Source organism: Gadus chalcogrammus, chromosome 15 (assembly GCF_026213295.1).
Source record: "Gadus chalcogrammus isolate NIFS_2021 chromosome 15, NIFS_Gcha_1.0, whole genome shotgun sequence".
In the NCBI taxonomy this organism is placed as follows: domain Eukaryota; kingdom Metazoa; phylum Chordata; class Actinopteri; order Gadiformes; family Gadidae; genus Gadus; species Gadus chalcogrammus.
In genome coordinates this window covers 11,357,631-11,380,455 of record NC_079426.1, presented here as the reverse complement: position 1 = coordinate 11,380,455, position 22,825 = coordinate 11,357,631, and the positions used below count along the sequence as shown (strand labels likewise).

The 22,825-nt window shown below is 46.1% G+C and overlaps 1 protein-coding gene across 1 annotated transcript in view; it reads right to left on the bottom strand.

Annotated features, from left to right (window-relative positions):
* Positions 1–2,320: 2,320 nt before the first annotated feature.
* pcdh15a (protocadherin-related 15a) overlaps positions 2,321–22,825 on the bottom strand; it is a 409,668-nt gene continuing 389,163 nt past the window's right edge. Inside the window, exons 35-41 of the mRNA XM_056608756.1 lie at positions 22,212–22,430; positions 19,160–19,168; positions 18,050–18,184; positions 8,497–8,518; positions 7,442–7,512; positions 6,422–6,524; positions 2,321–3,936 (exon numbers count right to left, since the gene is read on the bottom strand). Coding sequence (XP_056464731.1) covers positions 3,313–3,936; positions 6,422–6,524; positions 7,442–7,512; positions 8,497–8,518; positions 18,050–18,184; positions 19,160–19,168; positions 22,212–22,430 — 1,183 coding nt within the window. The 3' untranslated portion in view covers positions 2,321–3,312. The remainder of the gene's footprint in view (positions 3,937–6,421; positions 6,525–7,441; positions 7,513–8,496; positions 8,519–18,049; positions 18,185–19,159; positions 19,169–22,211; positions 22,431–22,825) is intronic.

The following is a 22,825-nucleotide window of genomic DNA, read 5'->3' as shown; positions in this document are numbered from 1 at the left end:
AGGACCATCTTGGCAATTTGCCAGGAAGAGGTGGGATGACAACAGCAACCTTCGGGTTGCCCTACAACGTGCTCTTCTTCCTACTGCTTACTAGGAAGCATCTTTTGACATCTACTTCCACCGGTAAATCATTTTACTCTCCACAAATATGCAACGTGTGTCAGGAAAGTTGTTTCGAGAGTTTTTGTTCTAATTGTGAGACGACTTCTTGGTCTTTCCTCTTATATAGTTCCTAGTTTCATCTCAGAATAAATGATTTTTGTACACAAAATGACACACATTACCGCAAAGCACTAATTATGTAACAGCAAAATACAGTCTTACCATCTGGAATCAAAACCCCTTCTGTCTGAAATATTAAGGGAAAGATAGGAGTAGAGAGAGATGAAAAGAAAGAGTAAAAGAAAGGGCGAGAGAGAGCCCACAGAGATAAAGAGAGAGAAAAGGGAGACAGAGATGTGAGGGCGGGATTGAGAGAGTGCACAAAGAAACAGAGAGAGAGCAGAGATTCAGAGAGAAAGAGAGAGAGAGAACACAGAGAGAAAGTGCATACACTGAGAGATAGCGGGGAGACAGAGAAAAATATGGATTAAACACAATCAAATTGTCTTTAATCCTAATAAGTCAAGCTTTTTCTGTCAGACAACTCAACGTCTGGGCTAAAATTATCAACCATCTGACCTCTCTGGTCAGATGGAATAAATATCCATTGGAAGAATAACCTATTGCTTTTTTATCTGCCAAAGCAAGTATTATAGTGGTCTGGAAATACAGATGAATGAGCGAAAAATGAAGAAACGTAAAGAGCAAAAATAAACAGTAAAAACCATTCCATCTGGTGATAATTCCAATGTTTTACATTTAAATATATTAAATTAGCAATGTATTATCAATGTTGCTGAAATAATTTGTTCCTCAACGATATTTAGGCTTCATAACCTAAGGCACATTTTAAGGTTGATCCACATTTCTTTGCATCATTATGGATAAGGTTTTTGAACACTGAACGATCTGATAAAAGAAATCCCATTTAAAGGGAAATCAGATTTTGGTGGATTTACAATCCTGCTTTTCAAAAAAATAGCCTAATTTCCATAGAGATATGTCCCATCTCACTGTGTAATTTGATCCACACAAAGTAATTCTTCCTTTTACTTGCAATATAATCTTGTGATAGATTGCCTCGAAGGGCACCCTTGAAAATGCAGTGTTTTATCAAATATGATTAATTCTAATTCTAATGGTAAAAATCCCCACCACCCTCCCGCTAGAAACCTGGTTTTGCCCCAAGCGTGTCCTTGTGTGTGTCTTTGTAAATACAGAATCACCTTTAAGCACAGATAATCCTTAAATAAGGATTCTTCTTAAAACTTGAACCCATTTTTTAGGAACAGCTGGATATAAAAATATCTTACATCAAGAAGATAGTACAGTATCATCATCAGTAACATAGTATTTAAATCGTGCAATGACCTGTATGTACCTTTGATTGGAGGCTGGAGTTTCCCTTGATAGGATAAAAGCGAGATGAATCTGCATAATGAAATTCAGTAATTCACTAATACATCCCCACAATAAAACGTAATGGACAATTACCTTCCAGGTATAATTCAACAGATATCCACATTGCCTGAATGCATTGTTTTTTTGGCAGGGCGGTATGTTTATCGCCCAGTTTCCAAATGTTGTCCCTGTACCAGTTTTGTTTTCTGTGTTTTAAGGCATCCATACTTGTTCCTCATCTTTCTAACCCACATAAGCCTAGCTGGTTTGTAACCTTTCTGGTCAGTAGTGTGTTCCGGCCTAGGTAGTTTATTGCTATACTGACTGTGAAAGAAGAAACCTGTTAATATTTAGTTTACACTAAATATCTCCCGGTTAAACCTAATGTTCTGCTGGGTGATATTATTAAAAGCCTGTTTGCGTAATGCTGCATGAGTATAATGGGTCTCTGCTTTGGTGGCGGGAGGCAAGAAATTCAAAACCCAGCAGGTTTCTATTTTCCGCAGAACGTGAGCCTTTGTGCTTTGCGGTTCGTACCTTTTTCATGGCCAATTATTTTTTCTCGAGTGTGACTTTGAGCCTTCCTGGTGGAAATGGCTGAACTCCACCGTGGTAATCACTGGCCACTGAGTGACTTGCAAAACATGAATTCATATTTAATCATTCTCTTTAAGCCCTACACATTTCCTTTTTTATTCAAAGAAAAAATACTACAAATAGGTGTTGACTCAAGGTGTTTGTGACTATGAATTCTTTCATACTTTCTCAAAATAGTGCAACTTAAGAATGTAACACCTGTAATGGTATTATACATTAGCATATAACTTTTATTCTGAGAGTCTGATATAACATTTGGTTGTGTTTCGCACTCCAACATTGGGAATATAATGTATAAAAAAACTATTGAATAAAATCTGAATCATGTAAAGGGGTTGAAAATATTACATTCTATCATTACAAATCTCTATATAAAACAATGTGAAATTGATACCTCATCATAGTTCAATGTCGACACACATTTATGCATTGTTCATTAACGTCACATGTCCATCGGTCTGTTCTCTCTGTGATATAAAATAGACAAAAATAGTTTTTTGGATTTTTACACATATTTTCAAAAATCATTGTCAGGTGACCAAAAAGAAAATAAATGACAATCTTCATTATCGCAAATAAAATATGTCGGTAAAATACATTTTCCATACACCAACCATAAATATAATAATTTTTATGTGGTTTTTTTAAGAGCCTTAGTAGTACAAACATTAGTTTGATAGATTCAAACAAATTCCCACTATGTTTTATAATCTGTGATTTTGAATGTCTTATATAAGAATAATAATTATAATAGTAATACCGATAATCATAATCTCTCATTGCCATAATAATAGTGAGTTCAACTCACTAGAAAGAAGAATTCAGATTTAAAAATAGTGTTTGATTACAGTTAATCAGTTAATCTGACATAAAAAAAGAAGAATTTTGTTTGAGGCACACATTGCTTTGCTGGACAATACTCTATAGTAGCCCTCTCTGTGTCAAGTATTTTTCCAACAACTCTTTTGACAACCAATACTATCAAACAAAAATAAACAGTCAAATACACGTCACCTGTCATTAACAACCATGAGGGACGATGGGCCCTGTCAAACATATATTATTTCCCCCTGCTCTAAATGAAAAAAAAACTAAATCTAAACACAACACATGTGGAAAAATGAAAAATAAATCACAATTAAGGATTACACAAAAGGAGAAGGGAAGAAAAACAGATGAAAACATAATCTCTAGGAAGTCAGTCATAGTTTGTCAGAGTTTGGTCATAGGTATGTGCAGGCAGTTCCAGGGCCCCATCCACAGCTCGTCCTCTTCCGATAGCGTGTGGTCGCTATGGGACTCCAGCGTCTCTCTGCTCACCTTGTGATTGTCCACGAACGTCTCCAGCTCGTCTGCGCCGCAGGCCGGCCCGATGGCCTTGGATATGCTGCCCTTCGAGCCAAAAGTCTTGAGGTTCGTGATGTTTGACCCCGGGGAACCGCAGCAGATCTGGCTGTTGAGGTTGAGGTTCACGTCCACGGAGGAGGCGCTGGAAACGCACGTGCTGACGCCGTTCCCTGTCTCGTTCTCCGCCACTTCGATGTTGTTGATGGGTATGTTTTCCTCGTGGGTCACGGCAAGCTTGTCCAGTTTTTTGAACTGTTTACCAAGTCTGCAGGGAGAGCCCATCTTCAGGTTGTTGGGGTGGGTGAGCCGCCTGGTGCGGACGATGGTGCCGTTCTGGGAGAGATAGACGTTCCCGTTGACGTTGCTATGGCTGTTGGGGATGCTGGGGATTTGGTTACGCTGGGTCTCTGTGCCGCTATCTTCTGTGGTGGAGCTGGTGTTGTGCTCTAGATGGTCCACCACTAGCTTAATCCGTTGATTCCTCCCAGGCTGGATAAAGAGACAGTAGAGACAGCATGGGTTAATGTAGAATGACTGACCTTCCTTAAACTTGCACTCACAAACCTTGAAAGTTGGGCAAAGAAATCTCATTGAAGGTATAAAGCAAAAACCATTGCACCACAGCAAACAAGATCTCACTCAGCAGAAGCAAGGTCATTATTCCTTGAAAAGAAGTTGGAAATAAAGATTATTAAGAACGAAAAAGGCACTGATAATAGAGCAGAGCAGAAAACCAACATTTGTTGTTTAGGCGGAAGGAGAGAATAAAGAGTATATTTGAAACACGCTGTAGGGGCACACGATACTTCACTCCCATGCGAGGGTTAGTGAATTTATTCACTCTTACTTTACAAATCACTGTGTCACTCTTCTAGAAGGCAGTGTTGTTCCCTTCAGAGTCAGAATCCGATGTCTGCCTTGAACCACTTGCAGATGTGGTGATGGCATCTTCGTCCACCTCTGTGATGGGGGACAGGCCTCCGTACATCTCGTCAGAGGTGGCGCTGCGCATGTCTGTGCTGTACTTGGGGGCGACGTAAGGCGCGGAGGGTCCGGGCCCATCCGAATCTACGCTGGACCTCCTGGAAGACGGCGCGTCACTCAGCTCCCCGGCCGACTCCTCCTTGCTCTCGTCGCCGACCTTGGATTCGGCTTCTTCATCGGAACCTCCGCCCTCGCTCTCCTCTTCGATGGTGCCTACGGACCCGCGGGTAGTGATGGAGCCGAGGCTGCCCCTTGATGACCTGGACTTTTTGCTGCTCCTTCCCTGCGAGCTCGCCTCTGTTGCCTGACTGCCACTAGAGGACTTGGCATCCTCTGAGTCGCTGGCCTTAGAGCGACTTTTGCGGGAGCTGCCTGACTGGGAGCCCTCGCTGCCGCTGCCGGCCTCTGATTCAGCGTCGCTGGCAGTTCCTGTCCCGGACTCTGTCGCACTGCTTTCTTCGTTAGACTTCTCTGACACCCCTTGACTTGCTGAAGACCTCACAGATGACCCGGTTGCGCTGGAGCCATCTCTGCTGCCGTTCTTACTTGCACTGCCACTACCAGTACCACTAGCACTAGCACTCCCACTCCCACTTCGGCTTCTGCTACCACTACCGCTACCACTACCGCTACCACTTCCACTACCACTTCCACTTCCACTTCCACTTCCACTTCCACTTCCACTACCACTACCACTACCACTACCACTACCACTGCCACTGCCACTGCCACTGCCACTGCCACTTCCACTACCGGCATCGCTGCTCCCCGAAACTCCAGTGCTCTTGCTGGCATCTGTAGCAGTGGACTTCATCGATGAGCGAGCAGAGGATCCGGATCCTGAGGTGTCAGACTCTTCCTCGTCAGACTCTTCACCTGATTCTTTTTCTGTCCCTGAACTCTTCTCTGTACTTGAATCCTTCTCGGAAGCCGTACCTGTTCCGGACTCGGTGCCTGACTCTTTCTCCTCGCTAGAATCTTTCTCTGTTCCCGATTCCTTTGTACCAGATGTCTTTTCTGATTCCGAGTCTTTCTCTGAATCCGACTCTTTCCCGGACTTGCTCTCCTCATCCGAATCGCCAGACTCCTCAGGCTCTTCTTCGGAATCGACAGTGCTCTCGTTGGCATCATCTCGATCCAGATCCACCTTCAGGTAGTCCTTGTCCTCGCTGCCTCTCTCTGACGACTCATCGTCTGAGCCCTTCTCCTTCGCACTGCCGCTGCCGCTGGCCTCTGGCTCACTCTCCGTCACGCTGATGGACACCTTGGACTTCCTCTCGTCCTCGCTGGCCGCCTGCGAACCCTCCTCATCCAGCTCACTGCCCGACTTCGGTCGAGGTTGCAACCTATTGCCCAGGGTGATTTTCCTAAACACCTTGCCCAGGCGGCTTCGGGAATCCGACTTGGTGTCGATTTGTCCCAAGGCCGCCGGCCCGCCGCCAGCCAGGCTCTCCTGGCTATCGATGCGACGCGCTGACATCAGCTTGGCATAATCCTTGTCCTTCTTCCCCGCGCCAAACATCTTCAACATTTTGGCCTTCTTCCACGGTGATCGGGCAGGTGATCCGGCAGCAGATGTCTTCGCTCCTCCCTTGCTGGCTGCCAGTAGTTTGCTGAGTTTCATGATAGACTTCAGCTTCTTGGCAGCCTTGGAAGGCTCAACGTCCTGAGATGGCCCGGCCTGCTCGATCCCACCCTCGGGAGGCAAGTCACTAAATCCAACCCGCCTAGGTGGACCTCTACCAGGCATCCCGCCACGACCCCGGCCTCGGCCCTGTGACAGCCACATTCAGTTGATAAACCGGGTTAATCCACCAGTTAACAATATCAAAACTGCAAGTGTGTGTGTGGGTGAGTGTGTGTGTGTGTTTGTATGGGGGGCATTACGATTGCATATATTAGGTGTCAATGACATAATGTTTTGCTCTCTGATTACGCATACTTTTTTTAAAAGTTGTGGGGGAAAAAAACAGCAGTAGAAATTATGTACCTCGGAGTAGTAGTAGCCGTCATCCTCCATAATGACCTGTCCGTACTCATCATAAGTCGGAGGTATCAGCTTCCTGCGACTGCCATACTGTGGCATGTCGTACCTGGGGAGCAAAAACACACCATTCAAAGTTAAATTGATGATACCAGCTGATTTACTCCTAAAAATACATCACATTTTGCAACAGGCGATATTGGATTTGATGAACCTTCATGCGGTTATCAAGATGTAATTGGTGGATATGATGTGCATATTTATATCACACAATGTTCTAAAAATGCCAGCAGGTTTTAAACAGTTGTATGATTTTTTCCGCAGGAAGACTTTACCCTGAAAGGGTAAAGATTTAGAAATTGACAAAATGGGATAATGACAGGAATTTAGCACATTCATGTAGGAATTAATGCACCCTTTGGAAATATACATCTTATAAAAAGTGAATTACACCATTTCTTTTCGACGATCAACTATCTTATATCTGTTTCGGGATCAGACTGACCTTTTCTATAACGTGTTATAGAAAATAACAAATATAGATATAAATATTCCCTATCACAGTGCCGTGGCACTTCATGAACAGCAAATTTTTCATCAGGAGCTACAGCTTTGTGTTCCAGCTTTGTTTTGTCTCTCCATCTCTCCATCGTACCCAATGGGCAATGTACCACATCGCGCAGAAAATAAGACCTTCTAACCCACCATTGCCTAGCCCTGGGCAGTGTTATTGATCTCATTGGATGAAAGAGAAGAGGGTTAACACTTCAGGGGCCCAGCACTGCTCTGGGTTAAAGAAGGACAAGGTATAGAAGTACTACAGTGTGCCCATTGACTCACTCTAAAAGTCTCTGAAAGGCTCCTGGTGTCCGGCAGGAAGGTTATTTCTTTAGCCAGAGAGCAGACGAATGATGAACGCCTCTTAATGATCACATTAAAGAAAGCAATAAAGATGAATCCTTTGTAGACAGAAGGAGAGATGTGGAAGGAAGTGGAAAAATGGAAGCACTGGGCTGGAGAACTCACCCCTGGTCATAATTATAATAGTCCTGTGCGTAGTCCTGGCCTTGGTCGATGCCAGACTCCATAGAAAGATCCTTAATTTGGGGGGAAGAGCGAGAGAGAGAGAATTAAACATGATCATAAGTCATTAGCGAAGCATTAGGTAGCAGCCAGCGCCGTACTTGGAGAGAAAAGATGCAGTATAGGAAAGAAGAATAGAAGGAGAGAATTAGGAGAAAAAACAGGTTCTACCTCAGGTCTGAGCAGAGAAGGCCTCAAGAGCTGCTGTTGCTTCCCGGGGTTAGTAAAAGACAGAGGAGGAAGTTTGACAGACGGGAGGAGGAAGGGAAAAGCCAGGAGACACAAATACAGAATAGACAGTTCACAGTTACTATAAAAGCTTTCGAGAGAAGAAGAAGAAGAAGAAGAAGAAGAAGACGAAGAAGAAGACGAAGAAGAAGAAGAAGAAGAAGAAGAAGAAGAATGATGTTACGTTTTAACACTTTGGATCTGATTTGAGAGGAACGGATGAGATGAGATGTTAATGGATTCAAAGCAATTCTAAACATGGCAGGAAAAGATAGGGGGTGGAGGAGAAGCAAGCACCCTTTGAAACGAAGAAATTAGCAACTCAAAAATTCTTGTGGTAGGGTTTGCGAGCGGAAGTCTTCACACAGGCCGGCTTTTAAGAGTTGCTATCAAACCATTTATCTGTGTCAAGTGAGTCTGTGAAGGCCTTTATTCCCTTTGCATGCGTGGAAAGGAAGACACTGGGAAAAAATGCCTATCTGTCAGATAGACCGTTTTTTGCCTTTCTAAGAGCACTTGGAATGGAATACCAACCGCTTTCAAATCAAATTGAAACCGTGGTGTCAGAAGTACTTTGGCGGAGATTGCATCTTAATCTTATTCACCGTTTCATCAAGTTGGTGATGGATCAAAGAAAAAGAATGGGCTTCTTAGGACTCTACCGGATGCATTCAGAGTGTCAACAAAAAGTATTGGCACACAACAAATAATAAGAAAGGGGATGCAATTATAATAACGTTAAAAGAAAGACCGGAACGGTGTAAGCCTACCTGGCGCCCGCGACCCCGTCTCCTGTGTGCCGGAAGAAAAGAGAAATTTAGGAAACAAACAGTGAGTATGGATTGATGGAGCAAACAGTTCTACTGCTTTCTGACAATTGATGGGTAAAAACAACAGCGGTTAAAATAGTGCTGACGATGGAATATATTTTCCGGCATACTTACTGGGCATTTTTGTATTGTATCTGTATTTATTTTATTCATTCGAAAAACCAAAGCAAAGGAGAAAACATTGGGCCGTATTCTTATCAGTGGATTTAGGGCTCATTCCTTTTTATCCATATCTAGGCGACCCATCTCAAGGTTGTATGCAAATCAAAAAGTGGTTCGAAATGGCCTTTGATATGTGCACCTACTGCACATTTAGCACATTCCTTGAGGCAAAGAGAAGTATTGGTCCTGACAAATAACGGGAATACATGAATAAATGAATGAACCGATCGACCAACAACCAGCATGACCGCTTCGACAGATCAACCGACCCACCAACCAACCAACCAACCGGAGAAGCGAAACGATGAACGGAATGAAAATGAAAAACCGAGACACTTTTTCTCATTAGCAGTCAACCAGCAACACGATGCCAGTGTGCAGTCTGGACAGAAGGCCTGGATAAATATATATATAATTATAGACATGACCAAGCAATGATGTGAGCTTCTGCTACACTACAGTCATCACTTATTATAGGGTGTGGTGGTGACCACTTCGGTATGACCCTAGCAACCCCCCTCCTCCCCCCCCCCCGCCCCCCCTGCTCCCCCTGAGGCTATGTGCGTTGGGTGAAGCAGGGTTTGATGGATGACCTTCTGCTTGCTGGAGCCTGGCTGCTTGTGGGAAACAGCAAGACGAATGGCCCAGTGGACAGGTTTAGCAGACAGGCCTTTTAACCGGAGGGGAGTTGGTCGGGCAAAGGTGGTGGTGGAGGTGGAGGTGGAGGAGCGGTGTTGGGTTGGAGGGCTTTGGGGGACAGAGTTGGAGAGAAAATGGACTCTAGACCTATGAGAGCGAGTCATGTGTCGGGTTGTAAGGTTGGTCCTATGTTTCCATGATTGGAAATCGTAACTACTAAACAACAACAACAAAACAACATTGACAGGAACGTTGATATCGACTTGTTTTCCAGGTACCAGTTCACAACCCTTCTTGAATGCATTTTTGAAAAGGACCGAGAAAAGTTATTTGAACAGCATTATAAAACCAATGATAGAATCACATAAGATAAATAAAGAAAAAAATGGGTACTTTTTCCATTAATAGGTAAACTTCTGTCGGGGTCGTGAATGAACACGTCCGCGAGACACCTGGAGTCGTAACCCACGAGTTGTGGGCTACGACTCCTAACAATGTTCTGCACACTGGGAACAATGAATACTGGCTACCCTTTGGATCCACCCCATCAGGGGAAATACAATGGGAACACAAACACGGCTCTGAATTGCTCTCTGGAGGGAGTGGGTGATAGGGGGAGAGATGAGAGATAGAGAGATAGAGAGGGAGGGACATAGAGAAAAATAGGTCCAGAGAGGGAGAGAGGGACAGACAGAGAGAGTGAGAGAGAGAGCGAGAGAGAGAGAGCGAGAGAGAGCGAGAGAGAGAGACAGAGAGAGAGAGAGAGAGAGAGAGAGAGAGAGAGAGAGAGAGGGGGGAGAGAGAGAGGGACAGAGAGAGAGAGGCGAGAGAGAGGGACAGAGAGAGAGAGAGAGAGGGACAGAGAGAGAGAGAGAGAGAGAGAGAGAGAGAGAGAGAGAGAGAGGGAGGGAGAAAAAGAGAGAGAGAGAGAGAGAGAGAGAGAGAGAGAGAGAGAGAGAGAGAGAGAGAGAGAGAGAGAGAGAGAGAGGGGAGAGAGAGAGGGACAGGAGAGAGAGGGGAGAGAGAGGGACAGCAGAGAGAGAGGTACAGGAGCGAGAGAGGGACAGAGAGAGAGAGAGAGAGAGAGAGAGAGAGAGAGAGAGAAATGAGAGAGAGAGAGAGAGAGAGAGAGAGAGAGAGAGAGAGAGAGAGAGAGAGAGAGAGAGAGGGGGGGAGAGAGAGGGACAGGAGAGAGAGGGGAGAGAGAGGGACAGGAGAGAGAGAGGTACAGGAGCGAGAGAGGGACAGAGAGAGAGAGAGAGAGAGAGAGAGAGAGAGAGAGAGAGAGAGGGACAGGAGTGAGAGAGGGACAGAGAGAGAGAGGGAGAGGGGAGGCGGCGGCTGAAATAATTAAGCAAAGGGTCTCAAAGCGTGGAAACAACACATCGAGAGTGCATGACGGAAATAGAAAGAATGACAAGAGAGAAAAGAGCAGAGGTGGTGGGAAACAAAGGCGTGAACAAACACAATGGGAATGAAGGTGAGGGAGAGACGGGCGAGAGAAAAGCCGATTGCAATCTGGAGTCTTAAGGGGCTGATCCAATCGTCAGATAATTGGGTGGGAGGAGGAGGAGGTGCCCGACGGACAAGGCTTACAAGAAAGAAAAAAAAGATGTGAAAAAAATAAACAAATAGCTGGAAAAGACAAGAGACAGGCGACCGGGGTACAGTAGAGAATTGAACAAGGGGACGAGGAGGAGGAGGAGTGAACGGTGAGGAGGAGGAGGAGGAGGAGGGCAATGGTGGCTGACAGTCCCACCGGCGGCAGGCTTTTGTGTGTGAGGATTGATTGGTGGTCTAATTAGCGGGCTACGGCGTACAAGCCAGCCCCGCATGGAGGACTCCATCAGGCTGAGTGGATCTGCAGAGGCATGTCAAGAGACATGCGCCCCCCGGGGGTCAGCTCCCTTTCTTCCGGGCTAACTCGGCATGCTGGGAAATGCCAAGCGCTGTTGTACCCTTTCTCTGGTCTATTCCACTACACACGGTGCTGTCCCTTTTGTTTTCTTGTTCGGTAAACATCTATTACCGATTTACCAGCGAAAAATACAAGCCTCTCTCTCTCACAGTATTTAGTGTTCTGTTCCAAAACCTGGTTGAGCAGAATAAATATGGATAAATAAGAACACAAAAATTGGATCAGTGCTTCATTATCTGCGATAAGAGACAACGTTAATGGAGTCGACCTGATTTTAAACATATTTGGGATTTGAGAAAAAAAATGAAGGCTCTGAAGTTCCCTTTGAGCCTCCATTAATCTTTATTTTTTATTCGTGGTTCATAGATTTTGATAAAAAATATTATTCTTCATCTTATGATATTGACTCCGCCAATTTGAGCTCATCCCAAAGCAACAGTGCCTGAATATTTTATGCCGGTGTCTCTTTTCATGTATTACTCCATTTAATTGCAATATTTAACTGTATTTAGTTATGGAATACATTTCATATCATATTAGTATTATCCTTGTGGTTGACCTATCCTTGTGGTAAAGACTATTCTACTGTATGTATACACCACTTAGTCTGTCGATTAATTAAAACAACAGTGAAAATCCGGATTAATATTATTATCCTTTAATTATCCGTAATTAGTTGACCTTTACCAAGAGGAAGACGTAGATTTCATTCGGGTTTACGCCGTCAAAAGTCTTTGGTTTCTTAGCTTTTCCTGTTACCATGGAACCCTATATAGCAACGCGGACAATTTATTATGTATGCCTCATTTCCAAAAGTCACTCAAGCTCACTAAAGTCATAACAACGTCCATACTTAGCATCTGGCTAATACAATTCTAATACCTGGTTCAAAGAAACAGTAATAATAGTATATTGGCTACGTTAAAAAAAATGGCGCTTCAATGTGGTGTGGAGATACAAAAGAAACAGCAATAGTAAAGAATACAGTTAAGAAGAAAAAAAACAGAGAAGGTGCGTGAATCAGAGCAGAGTGGACTGGGAGAACGGCTGCTCGAGTTCTGTGAGTTCCACATGTGAACTGTTCCACAGTAATTGGCTGGTGGGCTGGGGAGCGGCAGCCGTTTTGACTAGGCTCTTCGTGGTTTCTGCTGACGAGTTCGCACGGCTTTCCACGCCCGATTTAGAAACCAAGGAATTGGGCGTGCTCTGTTCACCGCCGTCGTCACCACCTCCAGAAGAGATGGTCGGAGCGGGGGTACCGACAACGACACCACCTCCACCATCACCGGCGGCCACGTCTTCCACCGTTGGGGCGCTCTTGTTGAATTTGGGCACCTTGCAGGTCTTGTCCACCTGGCTGTACAGGTTGGCCACGGAGCGTTCGATTTCGGCCAGGTTCTGGATGTTCCGGAGGATTCCCTTCAGCTCCCGTTTCCTCTCTCCTCCGGCCTGCAGGTGAGGAGGAGGCGGAGCCAGAACGCGGGCCGACACTGGTTTCAGGGAAGACACGGGGGGCAGGAAGCTGGGGACGAACTGCACCGTCGGCCGCGGAGCCTCGCCGATAGCAGGCGAGGGAGGAGGAGGAGGAGGAGGAGGAGGTGGGGGAGGATGAGGTGGGGGAAGGGGCGGAGGTGGAGGAGGAACGCGGCTAGGGACGGGAGGTGGGGCCGAAGGCAGGGGGCAATGGGGGTCCTGGAGTCTCGGTGTCTGGTAGCTGGAGGGCGGGGGGGAGGAGGGGTCGTGGGGCGAGAGGGCGAGCGAGGAGGGAGGGGTAAGAGGAAGAGGAGGAGGAGGAGGAGGAGAGGGAGGGGGAGGGGGAGGAGGAGGAGGAGGGGGAGGAGGGGGAGGAGGAGTGGGAGGAGGAGTGTGCGGCGGCGCTGGCGCCTGCGAGGAAGGTGGAGGAGGAGGAGGGGCGGGCTTCTCTGGGGGGTCGGGAATCATCTCCACGGTGATCTGGCAGGGTTCGTCCGGCATGAAGCCGCCGATGGAGCCCATGCTGGAACTGAATCTCTTGCGGAGGGGCATCGTCGGCCCCTCCGGCGCCTCCTCCTCCCCCTGGGTGATGATGATCCTGGGGGTCCCTTCGTGGCCCGACACGGGCGTGTAGGGCCGGTCCAAGATGGAGAACAGGGCCTCGGGGCTGATCTCCAGCGTGTCCCCGTCGCCGTCTCGCTCGCTGAATCGGACGTCGGCTGAGCGTGTCTCCTGGCGGTAGTCCCAGCCCGTCTCCAGGGCGCAGGAGGAACCCCGCTTCTGGTAGTCCCAGCCCGTCTCCAGGGCGGAGGAGGCCCGCTTCTGGTAGTCCCAGCCCTGCTCCTGGTAGGAGGTGGCCCGCGGCAGCCCGAAGTGCGGCGCCTGCTCGCGCCCCGACCACGTGTTCCCCGCGGGCTCGCCCGGAAAGTCCTCCAGCAGGTCCAGGCTGTCCAGGCTGTGCTGGCGCCCCCTGGTGGCCGCCGCCGCTCTGCGCAGCTGCAGCTCCCACCCCACGGGGTCCATCAGGGCCTGCCTCCGCGGCGTCTCGTAGTTATGCAGCCCTCCGTGGGCGCGGGGGGGCTGGGTCCACGTGGCGGACCCCGCGACGGGCGCTCCCGGCGGGGAGCCACCGGCGGGGGAGAAGCGTCTCTGGGCGTAGGCGACGGTGCCGCCCGGACGGAGGCCGTTGTTGTTGTTGTTGACGTGGCTGTCTTCGGTGTACAGGGGGTTATGCGTGGTGAGCGGGTTGCGGTCGGACAGGAAGGTCACGTTGCTCTCTGACTTGGGCAGGTTTCCGGGCAGTGCTCCGTTGGCGTGGGCTGTGAGGGCGCGACAGGCGAAGGAGCTAAGAATCCTCTGGCGGTCGGCCTCCTCAATGACAGACTTTTTAGCCCTGAGCCCAACAGAAGAGGCGGGATGGGAGAAGGAAGGAACAGACTTGAAACATGCAAAAAGAAGAGTTAAAACTAAAGAATAGTCAACAGTTAGGAACAAAGCAAGGTCAAAAGGGATGAACGGGAAAAAGGAAAAGGAACAGTAAAAGGTGTAATAAAAGTAAATTGACGTTAAGGAGTGGATACATTAGTATACAGGGAAGAGTGAGGGAAAAGCGACTAGGCAATTGTATTCCAGCATCGACCAGTCGCAAGGAATTGGTTCTAATGGTTGCAGTATGGTGCCTTGCTCTAACTTGAGTGCTGTACCATCTCTGAACCTGTATGCTATGAGGCTACATTCATCCTGAGCCAATTCTCATCCTAGATCGAAATTTGTAATCCGTCTGGTCACATTCATTCTTTTATGTTACCCGCAAACGACAGGAAAAACCATAGGAAAACTTAAAGTCCCCATTCATTTTTTTGGTCTACCTGAAACCAGATCTGTATCAGAAAATCTAATTCAGGCCTTTTACTCTGTACGGGCACGGTAGCGTTGCATTTTAGCTTACATTTACTATTCCAGCAATTTTGCCATTGTAAAGAATATGATTCATTCTATTTTAAGTCAGAAGAGGCAAATAAAATCCAATTAGCCATCTCCTAGAAGTATAACATTTCAGGTCCATGGCGGTGCCATCAAATGAATTTGCTTCAAAGAGACAACATCCACCCATTATGCACAAGTCTAATCATAGATTAGACACTATCAGCAGAGCCAAATCTAATAGAAAACAATCTGGCTCGACTTAAAGTGAATGAAGGCTAGGGGAATACTTACTAAGGCTATTAGCTAAAAGTGTAGCACTATACTTTACCATCGGTTCCACTGCATTGCCACTATTTTACGAACCCAACAATTCAATTAAACAACAACAACACACTACACACGCTTGTGCATTCCAAAGATTGAATCTCCGAAAAAACACATTGACATGAACTATCTCTAACTCAATCGCAGCTAAACGTATCAGCAGGATGGGAGAAGCGGGGACGATATCTTATATTACATTTCTGCTCACAACATAATGTATTTATATTGTATTTTAATGAGGCCCTAAAACATTGCATGGAGTACTTACTGCACTCTGAATCCCAATAGGTGCAAGTGAATGGAAATGTGGCCGAGAGAGAGAGAGAGAGAGAGAGAGAGAGAGAGAGAGAGAGAGAGAGAGAGAGAGAGAGAGAGAGAGAGAGAGAGAGAGAAAAAAAGACATGGTAAAAAGACAGGGATGCATAATATGCAATGCTGCATATCATTATGTGCTTCAGTCCTGCGTACAATTGGTTCCTGCCCTGCCATGGGGGACTGATGTGAAAGATCACAGGAGTTTAAAAAACTTAGAAACACCACAGCTGTCACAACCATGACTTGATACTGAACTCACAGAATTTTCTCCTGATCTTGATAAGGTTACTTCAAAACACAAAATGACGCCAAGTCTGAAAGACTCCACTCAAGCTACTAGCTCTTCTGACTCACAGAAGACCCCCGCCCCAAAAGAAATGCAATGATTTTTTTTCTTAGCATTGGTTGACAGCTGCTCTGAACAATAAAGGACACTCTGTGCTTATCTTTGGCTTATCATTAAAATGTAATTACCTCTTATCTAAGCAGGAAACCAGGAAGGAGAAGAAGTTGCAAGTACTTCCTTTTAAAGGAATTCGATAAAAATGACTAAGCACCCTATTTACCACGGTTTAAATTCTATCAGTGTCATCTCCAAGCCATAGCGTTCCTCTGCACACTGGCTGTGTTTAACATGAAAGCCCAAATTGAATTGTGGCATAGACAAATAATCCGGGAAGCACAGGAAGTGACGATGATGCGTTCAATAAAAGTAACATGGGGGGAAGATTTAAAAAAATAAATAAACTGAACAGAACCAAACATGAGGGAAAATCAAAGCACTCTCTTTCAATCAGCTGTAACCTTGAAAGAAGAACGCCTGACTTTTTTTTGGTGTGTGATGCTATATGAGCAATGCAATTGAAAAACGAAAAAGAAAACATCACACCAAATCACATAAGGGACAGGGTAGTGTAGTAGTAGCTATGATAATTCACTCTTGACTCCAAATGTACCGGGTTCAATCCCCAATGTTCACTACCAACCTGTAGGCATCCTCGGGCAAGATGCTTAACTCTATCTGCTCCATGATTGCATGATTCTGAATTTCCTGTTAGTTGCTTTAGAAAACAACGTCTATCCAATAAATGCTATTGTCATACAACAGTAAATGGATATTGACGCATTATATAGGCTATTAATGCCCGCTTGATCAATATCTGTTAATTGCCTTGATCAAGCAGCTGATAAATGTTAGGCTCCACTACGGATCACATTGATGAAGAGAAACCCACAGCGGTTTGTCATTCGCTAATCTCCGAATTATAGATAAGAAAAAAGATCCTTAAATATCTGGAATAATCATGCAAACGCATAATATTTCCATACCTCCAATAATCATGCATGACGATCAATAATAATACACAATAATCCATAACGATCCATAATTATCCATATTAATCCAGAACAAATCTTAAAACCCATCATGATCTTATTAACTGCAAATTATAAAAATGATAACATCGTAATTCATTAAAAACCTCATTATTCATTACGGATACAAATAATTTATAATAACCCATAAATAACCCCAACTATCAAAACCAAAACCAAAAACATAAAGCCTCTTAAATATGAGTCTCTGGTCCACCATAACCATGTTAACACTGATCCTCAATGGTGGGGAGAAGTTCCGTTCCACTATAAGATGTTAGATCCTCCATTGTGAGAAAAGGTTCTGCTCCACTATCACATGTTAATACTGATCCTTCTTAGTGAGGAGAGGTTCTGGTCGACCATGTAAACACTGATCCTCCATAGTGGGGAGAAGTTGTAGTGATCAATAACATGTTAATACTGATCCTCCCTAGTGAGGAGAGGTTCTGGTCCTCTATAACATGTTAACACTGATCCTCATTAGTGAGGAGAGGTTCTGGTCCTCTATAACATGTTAACACTGATCCTCATTAGTGAGGAGAAAGTCTGGTACACTATATCATGTTAATACTGATCCTCATTAGTGAGGAGAAGGTCTGGTCCACTATAACATGTTAATACTGATCCTTCATAGTGAGAAGAGGTTCTGGTCCACTATAACATGTTAATACTGATCCTCCATAGTGAGGAGAGGTTCTGGTCCACTATAACATGTTAATACTGATCCTCCATAGTGAGGTGAGGTTCTGGTCCACTATAACATGTTAATACTGATCCTCCATAGTGAGGAGAGGTTCTGGTCCACTATAACATGTTAATACTGATCCTCCATAGTGAGGAGAGGTTCTGGTCCACTATGACATGTTAATACTGATCCTCCATAGTGAGGTGAGGTTCTGGTCTACTATAACATGTTAATACTGATCCTCCATAGTGAGGAGAGGTTCTGGTCCACTATGACATGTTAATGCTGATCCTCCATAGTGAGGAGAGGTTCTGGTCCACTATGACATATTAATACTGATCCTCCATAGTGAGGTGAGGTTCTGGTCCACTATGACATGTTAATACTGATCCTCCATGGTGAGGTGAGGTTCTGGTCTACTATAACATGTTAATACTGATCCTCCATAGTGAGGAGAGGTTCTGGTCCACTATGACATGTTAATACTGATCCTCCATAGTGAGGAGAGGTTCTGGTCCACTATGACATGTTAATACTGATCCTCCATAGTGAGGAGAGGTTCTGGTCCACTATGACATGTTAATACTGATCCTCCATAGTGAGGAGAGGTTCTGGTCCACTATGACATGTTAATACTGATCCTCCATAGTGAGGAGAGGTTGTGGTCCACTCACATGCTGCTATCGCCCAGCTCCTCGTACTGGTTGGTGGTTCTTGGGGGGGCAGCGGAGGGCGGCGGGGGGGCGCTTTTGCCCCCGGGAGGGAGGGCCTGCTGGATCCTGGCGGTCTTGGCACACTCTGCCTGGCGGCTGGAGGGGGGAGGGGGGGGATAAACACAATGGTTTCAGACAGCATCTATGGGCTTATGTATAAATAAATCCATCTATTCATGCATCTTCTACACAGCCATGTATCTTTCTATCCAACCGTCTACGCTTTGAGACATTTGTGGAGGAGTTGAGATGAAACATTGGTTTTGGATAGAATCTATCTACACATCCATCATCTATACAGCTATCTATCTATCCGTCTCCTCTGCCTGCCATTTGTGGAGGAGATGAGATGCAACTTTAGTTAGCCTGTCAATCTATCTGTCCAGGGGCGTAGCCAGGACATTATTACTGTAGTGGCCAGCTTGGGCCAGTCTTGTATTTGGGGTGGCACTTGATTGTCATGGGGGGGGGGGGGGGGGGGGGGGGGGTCAAAATATAACACTTTCAATAAGAATAGTAAGTCAAAGTCAGATCAATCTAATAGTGGATATATTTCAGCTTTCTTTATACCGTTTCCGTTCAGGATTTTTGTATTTTATTTTTTCAGACTGGGGGGGGGGGGCAACCTCTGACCAGGGATGGCCATGGCCCCCCCTACCTATCTATCATCCAACTATCTATACGTCTATATGCATCAATCCATTCATCGAAAACATATCACACATCCAGCCTTCCATCACTCCATCTTTCAAACTGTCATAATATGGTACCATTCAGCCAATTCATTCTCTTAGGAATGATCAGAACATCTCGTGATCTTTGAATGTTGCTGACTGACTATTGCTTTCGTTTGATCGATCAGCTGCAATTTCAGGCGGGAGCCGGAAGAATGCCGCAAGGTGCCATTATACTCAAGACATTCAAGTCATTTTCACAAAGATTCATGGCCCTTTTAGGGCAATCTTGCCCCCATTAAAATGACTGATGAACAACGCGGAGGGCTTGTTGTTGGGAGCCTTCATAGCAGTGGAGGTGTGATTACTCCTGACAAATAAATAAAATGATACTTACTCTTTGAATCTTGTGAAGAAGTTCGCAGGCAGCACATGAGAGAGAAATAAGGGGGAGATTGAGAGTGAGAGAGAGAGACAGAAAAAGAGGGAGGGAGAGAGAGAGAGAGAGAGGCGGGATAAGACAAATTGGGACACAAGAACGAAGGAAAACACGTTAGACAAACATACTATGATCAGATTTACAATGAAAATACTAAACTTTTGTACCGAGGGAATATTATATTGTTGGTGTGCCATGTAGAAAACACACCCACACTGTGACACACTTTAAACAAAGTGTATTATTCTCATGGCACCTTTCTACCTTTCCAAATCCAGTTTTTCGCTGATACTATGCGGCATCAAAGAGCTCTCTCGATGTATTCGTAGTGTAATAGATATAGCCTAGTGTTTTATTGTGACAGCGATGAAGTGCTCCAGCCTCCAGTGCCAGCAGCCACTGCCGTCTACATAACGCACATCTTCTCTCTCTTATCCCCTCCCTCTTTTGACACTAACTTCTCACTGCTTAATCCAATTATTCCACACCAATTATTTTTTCAATTACGATGTGTTTTTCTGTGCTTCTTCTTGTCCAAGACAGGGCTGGATTTTTAAATGCATTTCAACAGTGACACAATGATTTAATTTCCCGACCAAAACCAAACCCATATTTTATCCTCCTACAGAAGAAGGCTAAAATATGCTCTTGGAATTGATCGTAACGCCGGGTAAGCCATCTGCACGGCCTAGCGTGTGAACGCCGCCTCGTATTCTAAGGGCTAGCGGGGCCGTAACGTAGCCATCTGCAGCGGGCATGTTTACACCGAGCCGACCGTTTGACCCATCTGCTGGGAACAATAAACATGTCATCGCTGGCCACCAACACTTATGTAAGCCTTCCACCAGCACCCAGAGACCAGCCAGAGGACTACACCCGCTCTCTCGCTGGGACTTCAAAGGTGAATTTACATAGACACACATGTACACACATACAGAAACGTACACCGTCTCTCACTCATACTCACACACATGCAAGAACACACAAACACACATTGTCTCTCACTCACACACATGCCCGCAAATGCACACGCACGCACACACACACACACACACACACACACACACACACACACACACACACACGCACACACACACACACACACACACACACACACACACACACACGCACACACACGCACACACAGACACACACTTTGGATGCAGTTCAAAGCTGTCTTTAACAAGAACAACATGAACACGTAGGTGGCACGGGGCGGACAGAACAATGAAGTCGCTCAATGAGAGGAGTGAAGGCATGTGAGTGTCAGTAGCCCAGTCCATCACCAAGACCGCCTGGCTGGCGAACACACAGACAAGCAAGCACACACACACACAGACACAAACGTACACTCAGACCGGGAGGGGGAGAACACTCATTGGTTCCCAGAGGAAAATGAATAAATAGCGGAAGAAGCAGCCCTTGTTGTCAGTGTCATACATTGTTTATCCATGCAGGTGTGCTTGTGTTTGCGTGTGTGGTTGACTGTGTATGCATGTTGATGTTTGTGTGTGTGTGTGTGTGAGAGTGTGTGCCGGTGAGGACGTTTGTGTGAGAGTGTACTGTGCGTGAGTCTGTGTGTGTGTGTGTGTGTGTGTATGTATTTGTGTGGGACTGTTATGTGAATATTTGTCCATTCAACAATGAAGATACAACCCAAAAATGATGTGTATGCGAGGGTGAGCGTTTGTGTGAGAGAGTCTGTCTGTGACCATCACTGTTGGACACGGACATTTGTCACAGAGGAGTGTTAATTAATCTCTTTTCACAGAGCATGAGCCTGCAGATTAACCCTGGACATCCAGAGGGTGAGGGAGAGAGAGGTACAGACGCAGTGAGAAAGGTAGAGGGAGAGAGAGGTAGATAGAGGTAGAGAGAGAAAGAGAGAGAGGTACAGATGCAGTGAAAAAGGTAGAGGGAGAGGGAGGTAGAGAGAGAAAGAGAATCAGAGAGATAAAACAGAGGAGACAGAGGATTGGAGAGCTGGAAAGAGAGGGAGAGAGAGGTTGTTAGATGTAGAGAGAGAGAGAGAGAGAGAGAGAGAGAGAGAGAGAGAGAGAGAGAGTGAGTGAGTGAGTGAGTGAGTGAGTGAGTGAGTGAGTGAGTGAGTGAGTGAGTGAGTGAGTGAGTGAGTGAGTGAGTGAGTGAGAGAGAGAGAGAGAGAGAGAGAGAGAGAGAGAGAGAGAGAGAGAGAGAGAGAGAGAGAGAGAGAGAGAGAGAGAGAGAGAGTGAGAGAGAGAGAGAGAGAGAGAGAGAGAGAGAGAGAGAGAGAGAGAGAGAGAGAGAGAGAGAGAGTGAGTGAGTGAGTGAGTGAGTGAGTGAGTGAGTGAGTGAGAGAGAGAGAGAGAGAGAGAGAGAGAGAGAGAGAGAGAGAGAGAGAAGAACAGAGAGAGAAGAACAGAGAGAGAGTGGACGACAAAGCAGCAGCAGCCACAGCCAGCCAGGCAGAGGGAGGGTGAGACAAGCAGTGGTCGAGGTAGACTACTGAGCACAGGTGAGATAGAGACAGACAGACGGACGCACCAAAGCCTTGTCTCACTTTACTCCCCGCTCAACCGTGGCCCTCCATTCCTATCCCGTTTAGTATTCTGTGGTATCCACCATGTGTGATGGCCCCTAACGTGGCGGTGTCCTCCTGAACACACTACATCCCCCCCCCCCCCCCCCCCCCCAATCCAACCCCCTTCCCTGCGTGCGCGCTACTGCGTGGAAAACCCTGGAGTCAGATGCATTAATGTCTCCAATTCATGAGCCACCAGATACAATTGCTTCTTCACCCACGGAAATGTAAATCCGCCGTTCAGCTGGGTCGGAACTCCACTCACATTGACAGTTCACATTCCTGGAGAAACGAGCGGAACAAAACACAACAACAAGGGGTCGCACGAGGACCCCCACGCGAAGAGGAACAACGCCAGAATTTATTGACCAGGGTGTTGGCGCAGGAGGAGCCGTTACCATGACGACAGCCCCCTCGCCACCCTCCCCACCCCCACGGCGGACCACTTACTCCTTGTAGCTGACCATGACGATGAGGATGGCCGGGATGCAGCAGAGGATGATGATGATGGCGAGGGCCAGCAGGGCCCCCTCGGTGTAGCCCACCGCCTGCGCGGCCTTCTTCACGCTGGCCACGATGCCCGGGGAGCGGATCACCATGACGCGGCCACCCTCCCCGAGGTAGGGCTGGAACTCCTTGTTGATGTCCAGCAGCTTGCCGTCCAGGAACCTGCCGAGGACAGAGGGGGAGAACATTGGGGAAATGACCTTGCTTGTTGGCTGTTTCATATCGGTACGGTGAGCGATGTCAGTTGTCAGATGTTTGCATGAAAACACGTCCTAAAGTTGCTCTTGCGTGATTTACAATGACATTGCGTCTATGTTTGGGTGTAAAATGTTGATGTTGAATGATGTTGCATTTGCTTGATTTACGTTGTTGAATAACGTTTATCGTAGAAATGTATTCCCTTGCTAAATTCCTTTATTGAGATGCCTGTCTCATGCGTGTTAAATCTTATTTAAAATAATAATTAAATATTGATAATAATCAACTTTCCCCGTCTTTCCGCTTGATATTGCTACTCTGGGCTTTATATTATGGGCTTACGAGGGGTTAGAATTACA